General features: G+C 29.1%; 1 protein-coding gene across 16 annotated transcripts in view; it reads left to right on the forward strand.

Moving 5' to 3' along the window:
* Window positions 1-15,229, forward strand: part of Phcl-1 (pH-sensitive chloride channel 1) — a 310,192-nt gene that overhangs the window by 250,799 nt on the left and 44,164 nt on the right. For 9 of the 16 annotated variants that reach the window (XM_064055571.1, XM_064055572.1, XM_064055573.1 and 6 more), the window contains 5 exons: window positions 2,568-2,788; window positions 2,852-2,934; window positions 2,988-3,131; window positions 9,152-9,223; window positions 9,493-9,645. In XM_064055571.1, the coding sequence (XP_063911641.1) occupies window positions 2,568-2,788; window positions 2,852-2,934; window positions 2,988-3,131; window positions 9,152-9,223; window positions 9,493-9,645 (673 nt within the window). The remainder of the gene's footprint in view (window positions 1-2,567; window positions 2,789-2,851; window positions 2,935-2,987; window positions 3,132-9,151; window positions 9,224-9,492; window positions 9,646-15,229) is intronic. The other 7 variants (XM_064055576.1, XM_064055581.1, XM_064055579.1 and 4 more) reach the window with 1 other exon arrangement.

The raw sequence follows: 15,229 nt of genomic DNA on the forward strand, positions 1-15,229 counted from the left end.
TTGTGGTTTTCTTTTGTTTTCTTTTATCGCTTTTCTGGTGCTTTTTAGTCATCTTTTTTTTTGTTGTTCTTTTCGTCAATTTTTTCTTGTCTTGTTATCGCAATTTTTGCAGCTTTTCTTTTTTTTATCGTTTTTGTGTTTTTTTGACTTTTTTTTCTTTTTTGTCGCGTTTTCTTGCCCCTTCGTTTTATCTGCCGTCTTTTTTTTGTTCATAGTTTCATCGCTTTTTCTTGCTTTCATTTTTTAACACCTTTTTTTCAGGTTTTTTTATTTTTTTTTACTTTTTGTCTGTTTTGGTCCTTTTAATGGTTTTCTCGTATTTCTTGTCGCCATGTTTTTCTTATTTGGCGCCTTTTTTTGTCCCCACTTTCTTATTGTTTTCTGTTTCTACAATTTGGTTATTGGTTTTTTATCGCTTTTCTGACGCTCTTAAGTCAGTTTTTTCTTTATTAGAATTTTTTTCCAATTTTTGTGTGGCCTTGTTTTGTCGCATTATTTCTCGATTTTTTTGTTATTTTTGTTTGTTGTTTTTTTTGTCGTTTCTATATCGTTTTTTATGACACTTTTTGTCGCGTTGTTTTATCATCTTTTTGCATCTTTTTGTTTTATTTTTTGCTGCCTTTTTCCTCGTGTTTTACTTTTGTTTTCTTTTATCGTTTTTCTGATGCTTTAAGTTAGTCGTCTTTTTTTCTCCAATTTTTTGTTGTCTTATTTGTCGCATTTTTTTTGCATCCTTTTTTTTGTTTTTTATCGTTTTTATCTTTTTTAATGTCGCTTTTTTTCTCTTTTGGGCTTTTTTCTGCCGTCTTTTTTTTGTTTCTTTGTCGCTTTTTTCACTTTTTTATTTTTTTGTCCAAAAAAGACCAAAACAGACAAAAAAGTCTGTTTTGGTCCTTTTGATGCTTTTTTCTGATAGAATTTTAACCTCATTTTTTGTCGCCTTTTTTATTTTGACTTTTTGTGTTACATTTTTAATTCGAGTTTCTATTAGATTGTTTGAAACGTTTTTTTGGTTGATTTTTTACCTTACTTTCTGTTGCCTTTTTCTCGTTTTTTTTTTGTTACTTTCTTTTGTTGGTTTTTTGCCATTTTTATCGTTTTTAGTAACGTTTTTTTTACTTTTTTTTTTGTCGAGTTTTTTCGACTTTTTTGGTGGCCTTTTTTGTTCTGTCGTCATTTTGTTTGTTCACAGTTTCATCAGCTTTTTTCGCTCCTTAGTACGTCATTTTTGCCATATTTTTTTGTATGTGTATTAATTTTTTAAGTCCATTTTGTCGCTTTTCCTCTTTTTTGTCGTCTTTTTTATCCCCATTTTGTAGCTTATTTGTTTCCTTTCTTTTTCTCTTACTTTTTTTGTTGTTTTTTCCTTTTTTTCTTATGTATTCTTTGGATAACACGATAGTCGAAAACATGTTTTTAATTTCTTGTACAGAAATAAGCATTTTGCAGTTAATCTCCGCCCTCTTGATTCACAGCGAAAAAAAATTCGTCACAATTGAGACAGGGTGGGTGGGCGGGCTTACAGTTTGCCTTTTGGTTTTAATATGTGTAGATTTCTTTTTACAACATGAAACTTAAAACATGTTTAAAATGGAAAATTTGTATAAGGAAATATCAATTTTGCAATTAGGTTCCGCCCCATAATTGCAAAATCCATATTTCCTTGCAAAAATGTACTATTTTAACCATGTTTTAAGTTTCTTGTTGTGAAAAGATGGCTATGTGTATTTTGAAAAAACGGCAAAATATGGGCCCCGCCCACCCTCCCCGTCTCAATTCTGACGATTTTTTCATTCGCCGTCCGCCGTGGGGAGGAGCTTAATTGTAAAATCAGTCTTCCTATACAAATTTACCAATTTAAAGATGTTTTAAGTTTCTTGTTGTGAAAAGATGACTACACATATTAAGAAAAAAAGGCAAAATGTAAGCCCCGCCCACCCGCCTTTTCTCAGCTGTGACGATTTTTTTATTCGTCGTGAGAAAATCTGAAAAAAAACCTGAAATCTATCAATCTTTTCCATTTTTTCTGACCAGACCTGATTCGAACTGACCTGACTTAACCGGGCCTGACCTGATTATTAAACCATTTATTAAATGTCAAAGAAAATTAAACCTAAGATCTCTTAAAAATCTAAAAGTCTTAGTATGCCTGCCTTTTTGAGTCTGTTCTGACCTGACCTAACCCTAGGTGACCTAACCTGACCAGACCTTAAATATCAACGAAAGCGGAATAATTTTTATCTACATCTCCTAAAAATGTATATTGGCTTGATAAAATATTACCTGTCTTAATAATGCTAAAACTTTGTACTTTTAGAATAAAATTTCATCCATATTCTTGAAAAATGAGACATTCTGTACATGTCAGCAGAAAATTACTAAAAACCGCGATATTTACCTTCGTGCAGTCACTGATAAACTGAATGCATTACTTCTACGCAAAGTTTAATAAGATACAATAAATTATTCCAGAACGTAACAATAACTCCAACCCGCACTCATTACAATAATAAAGTAACTCGAAAGCAAACACAAATACCTGACAGAAATTATTAATCTCTTTCTAGAAATACGAAGTAGAGTTCCTCCTGCAGCAACAATGGTTCGATCCCCGTCTGAAATATTCAAACCAGAGTCAATACGATTTCCTCAACGCCATCCACCATCACAATGACATTTGGTTACCAGACACATATTTCATCATGCACGGCGACTTCAAAGATCCCCTGATACCTATGCACTTTTCTCTACGAATTTATCGCAACGGAACAGTTTTTTATTCAATGCGGTACGTAAATCCGACCGGTCCCTCGAACGCCCTTTCGGCCGAATTCACATGCCCAAATTTCAGGCGACACCTCATTTTATCCTGTCAAGGCCACTTAAACATTTTCCCCTTCGATGATCCAGAGTGTAAATTTTCTTTGGAGAGTAGTACGTGCTGAAGTAGGTGGTTGTTGAGCGTTGGCTAAATCTAGTGATTGCAGTTTCTTACGAAATGAAGAATATCAAGTACAAATGGAAGGACGAAAACGAAGACGTGTTAAAAAAATCGTCCAGTTTGGCTACACTCAATGCGTATTTAATTAAAAATCAAACTTTGGAGTGTAACTCTAACAATAATTGGAGGGGTAAGCGAACGAGTGGTGTTTTCTTGGGATGTTGCTGTTCGGCATAACACTTTTGCTGTCATCGATGGGGTCTTTGCACGAACTCTAGGGAAATTTTTACAGTTTTTTCGAGTGAAAGTTATTTTTACAGTTTGGTCAAAGATCACTGTTCGTTGCTGAAACTACCGAGCAGTCAAAAATACTATGATCAGTATTTTATTAGTGTTTCGTTACTAGTTCATGACAGACAGTTTTGATAAAATGGGTGTTTGCTAAGGCACTACTAAAAAATTTAACCAAAAACGATCCGAGGTGCTCAATTTTCGAACTGGCTTTTGGGGGATTACAATTTAAAAAAAAAACGTATTTTTTGCTTAATTCGAACTATATCGATAGCCTTCAGTTTAAAATTATAGAAAAACAAATCTGAACCCAGCTTTAAAAAACTCTCAACGTTTGAATTTAAAAGAACTATATTTTTTTTCATTTTTTCCTATGGTTTTTCTTGCTAATAGGACTTAAAATCCGATTATTGAAAATATCACAAACAGGTTTCTCTTCACATGTAGTTCTGTTGATTTAGCAGATTCTCTGTTCTGGAATTAAGTTTCAAGTAATAAACCGCTTTAAGAGCATTCAAAATTGAGCCTTAAGAAATAGCTATTTTGGACAATAATGGATTTAGATACAACATCTCTCGATGATTTCAAAGCCAATTTTGAAAAAGAGTCATTAATATAAATTTAAAAATTCCAACTTCAAAGCACACCACATCATTTAAAATGTTGATCTAATATTATTTAGAAAGAGCTTCCCTCGTCCCTGAAGCACAAACAAACATCTAATTTCTTAAATAAATTATAAAATTTGTACAGTTTTGAAACATTTTCAAAAAAATTAGAAAAAATTTATCAAATTTAAATAGGATTTACTATACAAAATTTCAAGATGACATCATTTTTATACAGGATGAGTCAAAAAAAAATTATACCAAGGTTGTACGGCTTTTTGAACATATATTAAATTAATTTCAACTATACAGAGTGTTGTGTTTTCAATGTATAGCATACAACTTATTTATTTTTTTATTTTAATAGAATAGCTTCTTCCTAGGCTTATTTTAAAAATACCGATGCAACGTTGCCACGTTATTCCAATTTTTAATTTTTTGACAATGCAAAGGTTCATAAATAAATAATCGCAAAAACGGTATTTTTAAAATCAAAAAAATGAATTTTTGAGTTTTCAAATATCTATATTTCAGTTTTTTCAAATATAACCACCTGTATTTTTACTATATCTTACTCTATTTTTTGTTCTTTTTCTTTCATTATATCGAAGTTCAATATTACGAAGATTATTCTCCCAACTTTGTGTTCAATATTTTCAGAAGTTTGGTACAGAGAATTTTTTAGCCATTTTTTTTCAATTTTTTTGTGAAATCTTCCATTACTAAAAAAATTTGTCGAAAATCCAATGGCCATCAAAAACTCGGAAAATTGTGAATTCCAAAAATCAAGAAATCGGGGAACTGAAGAATGGAAAAGATGAAAATTCGAGAAATCGAGAAATAAAAAAATTGAAGAATGTTAAAATTGAAAAATCAAGAAATCGAAAAGTAAAAAATTTGAAAAATCTAAAAATTTAAGAATGGAAAAGTTGAAAATTCGAATATCGAAAAATCAAAAATTCGAAAATCAAGATTTGGAAGAACCGTAAAATCCAAGAAATAAAATATCCAAAGTGGAATAATCGAAAATTCTAAAATCGAAAAATCAAAAAATGGAAAAATGGAGATTTTGAAATTTAAAGAATTGAAAATTAGGATATGGAAAAATCCAAAGTTCCAAATTTCGAAAATAAAAAAATTGAAAAATCGAAAGTTGAAAAATCAAAAATTCGATGAATCAAATGTTCGAAAAATCGAAAATTGAAAAACGAAATTTCGTGAAATCGGAAGGTCGAGAAATTGAAAAATCGAAAAATGAAAAGTGAAAAGTAAACAAACTGGAAAATCCAAAAACTGAAAAATGGAAAAACTAAAAATTCGAGAAACCGAAAAGTAAAAAAATTTAAAAGTCTAAAAACTGAAGAATGTATAAATTGAAAATTCAAAAATTCTAAAAGTCCAAAAACTGAAGAATGTACGAACTGAAAAGTCAAAAATTCTAAAAATCGAAAAATCGAAAATTCGAAAAAATTGAAAATCTAAAAATTGAAAAATCGAGAAATCGGAAAGGAAACCATTTGACAATTCGAATATCGAATAAATCGGAAAACCGAAAATGAAAAAATGAAAAATTGAAATATCGAAAATTTGAAAGAAAAAATTGAAAGTTAGAATATTGAAAAATTGAAAATTCGAAATTTCGAAAATGGAAAATTTGAAAAATCGGAAATTCGGAAAAATTGAATATCTCAAAATTGAAAAATCGAGAAATCGGAAAGGAAACCATTTGACAATTCGAATATCGAAAAATCGGAAATCGAAAAAACGAAAATTCGTAAAATCGGAAAGTCGAATTGAAAAATCGAGAAATGAAAAAAAGCAACCAAAAAAAATTGGAAAATCGAAAAACTCAACAATGGAAAAATTAAAAATTCGAGAAACCGAAAAGTAAAAATATTAAAAGTCTAAAAATTGAAGAATATACAAACTGAAAAATTGTAAAAATCGAAAAACCTAAAATTCGAAAAAATTGAAAATCTAAAAATTGAAAAATCGATAAATCGGGAAGGAAACCATTTGACAATTCGAATGTCGAAAAATCGGAAAACCGAAAATGGAAAAACGAAAATTCGTAAGATCGGAAAGCCGAAAAATTGAAAAATCGAAAAATGAAAAGTGAAAAGTAAACAAATTGAAAAATCGAAAAACTGAAAAATGGAAAAATTAAAAATTCGAGAAACCAAAAAGTAAAAAAATTTAAAAGTCTAAAAACTGAAGAATGTATAAACTGAAAATTCAAAAATTCTAAAAATCCAAAAACTGAAGAATGTACAAACTGAAAAGTAAAAAATTCTAAAAATCGAATATTCGAAAAAATTGAAAATCTAAAAATTGACAGTTCGAATATCTATTAAAATTTCGAGAATTTGAAGAGAAAAAAAATTGAAAATTCGAAATTTCGAAAATGGAAAATTTGAAAAATCGGAAATCGAAGAAACGAAAATTCGTAAAATCGGAAAGTCGAAAATTGAAAAATCGAGAAATGTAAAAACGAAAATCAAAAAAATTGGAGAATTGAAAAACTCAACAATGGAAAAATTAAAAATTCGAGAAACGGAAAATTAAAAAAATGGGAACGGAATATCCAACGTCGAATAATCTAAAATATCTAAATTCGAAAAATCAAAAAATGGAAAAATTGAAAAATCGAGAATTTGAAATTAAAAAAATTAAAACAGAATATCGAAAATTTGAAATTTCGAAAATCGAAAATTTAGAAAATGGTAAATATGAAATATCAAAAGTTGAAAAAACAAAAATTCAAAGAACCAAATATTCGAAAAATCAAAAACTGAAAAAACGAAAATCGGGGAGTCGAAAATAGAAAAACCGAGAAATGAAAAAAGGAAAATTAAAAAATTGGAAAATCTAAAAACTGAATAATGGAAAAATTAAAAAATCGAGACACCAAAAATTAAAAAAAAATGAAGAATGTACAAACTGAAAAATCAAAAATTCTAAAAATACAAAAACCAAAAATTCGCAAATTTTAAAATTTAAAAATTGAAAAATTTAGAAATCGAAATGGAAACAATTTGAAAACTCGAATATCGGACAATCGAAAAATCGGAAAAGCAAAATTCGAAAATCTAAAAATCGAAAAATAAAAAATTCAAAAATCGAGACTTTGAAAAAGCGAAATATCCAAAGTCGAATAATCGCATATTGAAAAATCGAACATTCGATGAATCAGAACCGAAAATCCGAAAATTCGAAAATAGAAAAATTCGATAAGCCAGATTTCGAAAAATCGAAAACTCCAAGAATCGAAATTTATAAACAACGAAATATCGAAAGTCTAAAAAGACGAAAATTCGTAAAATCAGAAAGTCGAACAATTTAAAAATCGAGGACTGAAAAAGCAAAAAGTAAAAAAAAATTAAAAATCGAAAAAATGAAGAATATAGAAAAACTGAAAATTCGAGAAACCCAAAATTAAAAAAATTTAAAAATCTAAAAACTGAAGAATGTTCTAAAATCCAAAAACTAAAAAATCCAAATCTGAAAATCGAAAACTCTAAAAATTCAAAAACAGAAAATTTGCGAAATCGAAAATCTAAAAAATTGAAAAATCAAGAAATCGGAAAGGAAACAATTTGAAAATTCGAATATTGAAAAAGGAAAAATTCGAAAATAGAAAAATTGAAAACGCAAAAAATCAAAAATTCAAAAAACCAGATTTCGAAAAATTAAAAACTCCAACAATCGAAATGTAGAATAAACGAAATATCGAAATGTAGAAAAAGCGAATTATCGAAAGTTGAAAAATCGAAAATTGGATGAATCAAATATTGGAAAAATCGAAAATTCGTAAAATTGGAAAGTCGAAAAATTGAAAAATCGAGACACGAAAAAGCGAAAAGTAAAAAAACGAAAAACTGAAGAATGGAAAAATTGAAAATTCAAAAAACCCATAAATAAAAATTTTAAAGTTTAAAAACTGTAGAAAGTACAACCTGAAAAATCGAAAATTCTAAAAATCCAAAAAGCAAAAATTGGTAAAATCGAAAATTTATAATATTGAAAAAACGAGACATCGAAAAGGAAACAATTTGAAAATTCGTTTAACCAAAGAATCAAAAACCGAAAATTCGAAAATTGAAAAATTGAAAAACCGAAAAATCAAAAATTCGAAAACCCAGATTTCGAAAAATCGAAAACTGGAATCGAAATGTAGAAAAAACCAAATATCGAAAATCGAAAAATCTAAATTTAGAAAATTTAAAAGCGCACAGTTGAAAAGTTAGAAAATGGAAGAATTGAAAAACCGACAAATCTAAATTAAAAAAAGTGAAAACTCGAATATCGAAAAATCGAAAATCGAAAAATCAAAAATTTCATACATCAAACTTTTGAAAAATCACAAATTGGAAAAGGAAAATCGGAAAGCCGAAAATCAGAAATTCCAAAAATCGAAAAAAAAACTCAAGAAAGCGAAAATCGAGTAATCTAAAATCGAAATTTCGATGAATCCAATGTTCGAAAATTATAAAACCAAAAAAATCCTTTCTATAATCTTAAAACATTCATGATTTCAGAGCACTAAGTTTAGCAATGTCAAATTTAAATTGTAAAATGTTATACAATTTGATTTTTTCCCAAAAATCTGAACGTCTAGGGTAAAAGCTGAACACGGACTCATAAAGCACTAGTACAGGAAAATCAATTTAAGAGGCGATTTTTCCAACAAAATATTGAAACCAGTTTGGAGTATGATGGAATCTAAAATAATGTAGAGGTTTGTTCTTTTTTTGGGGGGCAAAGAATAGTACCAAATATGTTCTAGAGTCTGTGTTAGCAAAGTTAATGAATGTCCTTGTCAAATTAGCGGAACTACAAGTGCAGAGGATATATTTGCAAAGATGGGTTAGTGATATTTGATTTTTTTACGAAGACCAATTTATTTTGAAAAACACAAACTGTAAAAGTAATTTTTACATTGCAGAGCAATATAATGAGTGTGTTACAGTTGCAGTCGTTTTAACTTGTAAGTAGTTGAAAAGTTTGAGTCTGATACAAACCCTTCTTAGACAGTTTTCTTAGGGTTCGTGCTACGGCCCGTAACATTCATCGTAGTAACTTGGAGCCGCATCCATTTTCTTGTGCTTTCGCTGTTTGATGTTTTTCTTGTAAGAATACGAAAGCGCAGACATGCACAACTCCATGTAGATAAATGTATATGTTCATAGACTAGTTGTAATCCAACATCTCCAGTTACATCTAGACATTTCGGACTAAAAGACTGTCATGAGCTTAGCAGCTTTGGTCATGGCTTGATTATGAGTAGATTGTTTGAATGTATGTGTTGCAGCCGAAGATGGCAACGTAGCAGGAGGTGATAATGGGAGCCGGGATTGTGACCTCTGTCAGAAACAGTTTAAAGGTATCTGTCCACATCTACTTTGAGTTGTGCATCCTGTCTACTGCACGGCGTATCGCTGCCACAAATATTTATTTTGCTGACAAAGTCGAGTCGTAGGTATAGATATTGATAAATGTAAAAAAAGAGCAAAGAATGTTGATCCTAGTGTATATTTTTGGCCCAAATTAACTTCCGCCGTCTTTGCCGTTAAATACCTCTTTGTGTACTTAACGCATTCGCAGTGTTCAAATGTGCCACAACCGTTTTAATTTAGTTGTTGTAAAATTTAGGAAACTACAGTTGCCTGGGGGTTACTCTAATATTTACACGGGATCGAGCGTTCTACTTCACCACAGTATTCATACCCGGAATTATACTAGTAACGTCATCGTTTATCACGTTTTGGTTAGAATGGAACGCTGTGCCGGCCCGTGTTATGATAGGTAAGACCACAATGTACAAATTATTCTCATGAAATATGCCGTAGTGGAGCTTGGGGACAATGCGGGACGAACTACGGGATAGAGGACGAAATGAGACTGTCTAATAGCGGCAAAATGAACACCGAAATTCTACATTATCATAAGCGAAAATTTCGATTTTTGTATGAGTAACATTATTTCTCATTTTGTAATTTTTTAAATGTGGTTTTGAAAAAAATGTCAAATGTGGAATTTCGAAGTCTGATTCTTTGATTATTATTTTTCACGGATTCTCCAGTAGTTCGCTTCGTATTATTCTTTCAAGTGCCAGAACTGTCCCATGTCGGTCGTTTTAACAAAATATAAATATACTATATTTAGGAATTTGTTCAAATTTTTCTTGGCTGTGATTTATAAAGATATAAAAACTACTAAAAAGGATATAAAATCAGATATAAATTCGCTCGGTTAGATAATTTTTCCCTTGTAACGAAACTATTTTCTAAAATAAAACTAAATTATAACTCTTATTTTTCACTAATTGGTTGTTTATATGTGGCTGCTATAGTGAAGATACGATATTCTGGTTCTTTCAATAAAAATATCATGTGATCCATAAATCTTTTGTTTAGGGTAGGCCATGAATTTTTGACAGTTTTTTAAGATCTCCATATATCTAAAAAGTTTTATTCCCAAAATCTATATCTCAAAATTTTTTAAGAATTTTTGACTTTTCAAAAATCCTGCTTCCTCAATGAATTTTTTACTGTGTTGTGAGATTTCGAGATATATGTTTAAGACAATTTCGTTTTCAAACCGAATTTTTTGAAATACTTGATCTGGGACTATTGACAGCTCGTCGAAATATATTTTCCAGAATTTGTTGAGAATTTTTTGGGCAACTGTGGAAAAATATTAGTTTTTTATGAATATTTTTGACCGTTTTCCGAGGCTTCGAGAGATATTTAAAAAATGGAATTTTCAAATCTAATTTTTCGAAAATCTTGATCCGCAATTATGTTTTCCGTGAGATTTTTTAAGCAACCTTTCAAAAATGTCAATTGTTTAATACTTTGTTTTTGGAATCAGTTCGTTGAGATCTATTTCACAAAATTTTTTGAGGATTTTTGGTCAAGTTTTCAAGCATGCTTCTTTTTCAATGATTTTTTTTACAGTATTGCGAAATTTCGAGACATGTTTAAGACAATTTTATTTTCAAAATCGATTTTTTTAAATTCTTGATCCAGGACTATTGACAGCTCGCCCAAATGTATTTTCTAGAAATTTTTGAAAAATTTTTGGGCAACTTTGAAGAGAAGAAATATCAATTTTTCAATGAATTTTTCGACTGTTTTCGGAAATTTCCAGATATTTAACAAATGTCATTTTCAAATCGAAGTTTTCGAAAATCTTGATGCGTAATTATGTTCTCCGTGACGTTTTTTAAGCAAACTTTCAAAAATATCAATTGTTCGTTTTTTTAACGTTTTTCAAAATTTAGACGTTTTTGAAAATGGAATTCTTTAACCATTTTCAAATCGAATTTTTCAGGACCATTGACACTATGTTTTTCGAATCAGCTCATCAAAATGTGCTTCCCAGAATTTTTAAAGAATCTTTCGGAAATTTTTCAAAAATGTTGAATTTTTAATGAACTTTTTGACCATTTTCCGAGATTTCGGGATATAAAAAAAAATAAAAATTTCACTTTCAAATCGAATTATTATATATTTCCCAAACATTTTTGAAGATTTTTGGATAACTTTTGAAAAATATTTTTTAACCGTGTTTTGAAATTTCGATATACTCGTATTTAAGAAATTTCACATTCAAATCGACTTTATGGAAAATCTTGGTGGGAAGCATTCACACCTTATATTTTTTAAATTATCTCATCGAAGTATCTTTTCCAGAATTTTTGGTCCAAGACAATTGATACTTTATGTTTTCCGAATCAGCTCGTTTTAATACATCTACTTCCTTCCCAGAATTTTATGACAACTTTTTCGCCATTTGTCAAAAATATTGTTTTTTTTTAATAATCTTTTTACAATTTTCCGAGATTTCGGGATATTTCAAAAAATTCACTTTCAAATCTCGATTCTCAATTATGTTTTTCGAATCAGCTCGTCGAAGTATATTTCCCAGAATGCTATGAGGATTTTTGGGCAACTTATGAAAAATACCAATTTTTCAACGATTTTTTTGCCGCATCTATTAACATTCTATATATTCCTAATCAGCCTGTCGAAATGTATTTTCCAGAAATGTTCGAGGATTTTTAGACAGCTTTTGAAAAACATCAATTTTTACACTGAATTTTTTAATCATGTTTCGAGGTTTCATGATCAAATCGAATTTTTGGAAAATCTTAGCCGGGGAGCATTAAAACTTTATATTTTTTAATTTATCTGGTCGGAATACTTATTTCGTAGGAATTTTGGAAGATTTTATGGTTACTTGTCAAAAGTATCAATTTTTTCAATGAAATTTTTGGCCATTTTTGGGAAATTTGGATGTATTTAAAAGATTTCATTTTCAAACCTAATTTTTCGGAAATCTTGATCCACGCTTATGTTTTTGGAATGAGCTCAACGAAATGTATTTCCCAGAATTTTTTTAGGATTTTTTGGCAACTTTTCTAAAATCTCAATTTTTTATTGCATTTTTTGATTATTTTCCAATATTTCGAGATACTTAAAAAAGACCATTGGTCCTTTATGTTTTTCAAATTAGGTCATCGAAATGTATTTTCTAGAATTTTTGGAGGATTTTTTGGAAACCATTGGAAAATTTCCGTTTTTCAATGGAGTTTTTCGAGATATTTAGATATATGAAAAATTTCAATGTAAATCTTAATTTTTCGAAAATCTTGGTTCGTGGCTGTTAACACTCTATGTTTTTCGAATCAGCTCATCTAAATCTATATCCCAGATTTTTTTGAGGATTTTTCGCCAACACCGCTTTTTCACTGAATTTTTTTACAGCGTTGCAAAATTTCGAGATACATATTTAAGACAATTTCATTTTCAAATCCAGTTTTTTGAAATTTTTGATCCGGAACTTTTGGCAGCTCGCCGAAATCTATTTTTAAGGATTTTTTGGGGATTATTTTCCGAGATTTCGGAATTAAAAAAAACATAAAAATTTCACTTTCAAATCAAATTTTTCGAAAATATTAATCCTCAATTATGTTTTGAGAATCATCTCGTCGAAATGCATTCCCCAAAATTGTTTGACGACTTTTAGAGAATTTAAACAATTCCATTTTCTTCTAATCGAATTTTTCGAAAATCTTGGTCAGTAACTAAGTATTAACGCTTTGTTTTTCTAATCAGTTCGTCGAAACGTATTTGCCAGAAATTTTTGAGGATTTTTTAGAAAACTTTTAAAAAATATCAATTTTTCAATGAATTTTGTAACCGTGAGCATTGAAATTTTTCAGATTTTTTGACGATTTTTTGGTAACTTCTCAAAATTATGTATCAATTTTTCCAATGAATTTTTTGGTCTTTTCCTAGATTATTTTTCAAAAATCTTAGTTGGGGAGTATTAACACTTTGTTTTTTTGAATCAACTCTTGAGATCCATATTACGGAATTTTTTTAAGATTTTTAATTTTTAGGCAACTTTTCTAAAACCTCGTTTTTCAGTAAATTTTTTTACCACTTTCCGAGATTTCGAAATATTTAGGTTTTATTTTCAAATCGAATTTTTAGAAATTCTTAGTCCCGGAGCCTTTATGTTATGCTTCAATGGATTTTTTACGCGATATGAGATACATATAAAAAAAATTTAATGTCAAACTCAATTTTTCGAAAATGTTGGTGACTTTATGTTTTTCGAATTAGCTCATCTAAATGTATATTCCAGAATGTTTTAAGAATTTTTGCCCAACTTTTCAAAAATCCCGCTTTTTCAATGATTTTTTACAGTGTTGCAAAATTTTGAAATACATATTTGAGACAATTTCATCTTCAAAATCGATTTTTTTGAAATTCTTGATCCAGGACTACTGGCAACTCGCCCAAATGTAATTTCCAGACATTTTTGAGGATTTTTTGAGCAACTTTGGAGAAATATCAATTTTTCAATAAATTTTTCGACGGTTTTCGGAAATTTCGAGATATTAAAAAAAAATGTCATTTTCAAATCTAAGTTTTCGAAAATCTTGATGCGCAATTATGTTTTCCGTAAGATTTTTAAGCAAAGTTTCAACAATATCAATTGTTCGGAGATTTTTTTAACGTTTTTCAAGCTTTCGATGTATTTAAAGAATTCCATTTTCAAATCGCATTTTTCGAAATTTTCTGTCCAGGACTATTAACACTCTACGTTTTTCAAATCAGCTCTTCTTGAAAATGTGTTTCCCAGAATTTTTAATGAAATTTTCGAAAATCTTAATTTTAAATTAATTTTTCGAATCATCTCGTCGAAATGTATTTCCTAAACATTTTTGGATAACTTTTGAAAAATATCAATTTTTCAATTAATTTTTTAACCATATTTTGAAATTTCGCTATATTTACGAAATTTCATATTCAAATCGAATTTTTGGAAAATCTTGGTCGGGAGCATTCAGACTTTATATTTTTTAAATTATCTCATCGAAGTATCTTTTCCAGAATTTTTGGTCCAAGACCATTGATGCTTTATGTTTTTCGAATCAGCTCGTGAAAATACATCTATTTCCCAGAATTTTGTTAACAATTTTTTGGCCATTTTTCAAAAACATTGATTTTTTAAATTATTTTTTACCGTTTTCCGATATTTTTCAAAACATTCACTTTCAAATCTTGATTCTTAATTATGTTTTTCGAATCAGCTCGTCAAAATACATTTGCCAGAATTGTATGAGGATTTTTAGGCAACTTTTCAAAAATACCAATTTGCCGGCAATTTTTTTTGTCGCATCTATCAACATTTCATGTATTTCTAATTAGCCTGTCGAAATGTATTTACCAGAAATTTTCGAGGATTTTTAGACAGCTTTTGAAAAATATCAATTTTTACAATTAATTTTTTAACCATGTTTCGAAATTTTATGTTCAAATCAAATTTTTGGAAAATCTTAGCCGGGGAGCCTTAAAACTTTATATTTTGTAATTCATCTCGTCGGAATATATTTCTTCAATTTTTTTAACGAAATTTTTTACCGTTTTTCGAAATTTCGATGTATTTAAAAGACTTCATTTTCAAACCTAATTTTTCGGAAATCTTGATCCGCGATTATGTTTTTGGGATCAGCTCAACAAAATGTATTTCCAAGGATTTTTTTAGGTTTTTTTGGCAACTTTTCGAAAATCCCAATTTTTTATTGCATTTTTTGACCATTTTTCGAGATTACGAGATAATTAAAAAATGTCGGTAGCAAGCTTAATTTTTCTAAAATCTTGGCCCGGGATGTATTAAGTTTATGTTTTTTTGAAATCAGGGCATCGAGATCCACATCCTAAAATTTTGGGCGATTATTGAGCAACTTTTGAAAAATCTCACTTTTTCAATGAATTGTTTGATCTTTCCAGAGATTATTTTTCGAAAATATTATTAACACTTTGTTTTTCGAGATCTATATTACAGAATTTTTTTAGGATTTTTCGGCAAC

Source organism: Zophobas morio, unplaced genomic scaffold, assembly GCF_036711695.1.
Source record: "Zophobas morio isolate AGI-343-1 ecotype UQ-CSIRO unplaced genomic scaffold, CSIRO_AGI_Zmor_V1 ptg000014l, whole genome shotgun sequence".
Classification (NCBI taxonomy): domain Eukaryota; kingdom Metazoa; phylum Arthropoda; class Insecta; order Coleoptera; family Tenebrionidae; genus Zophobas; species Zophobas morio.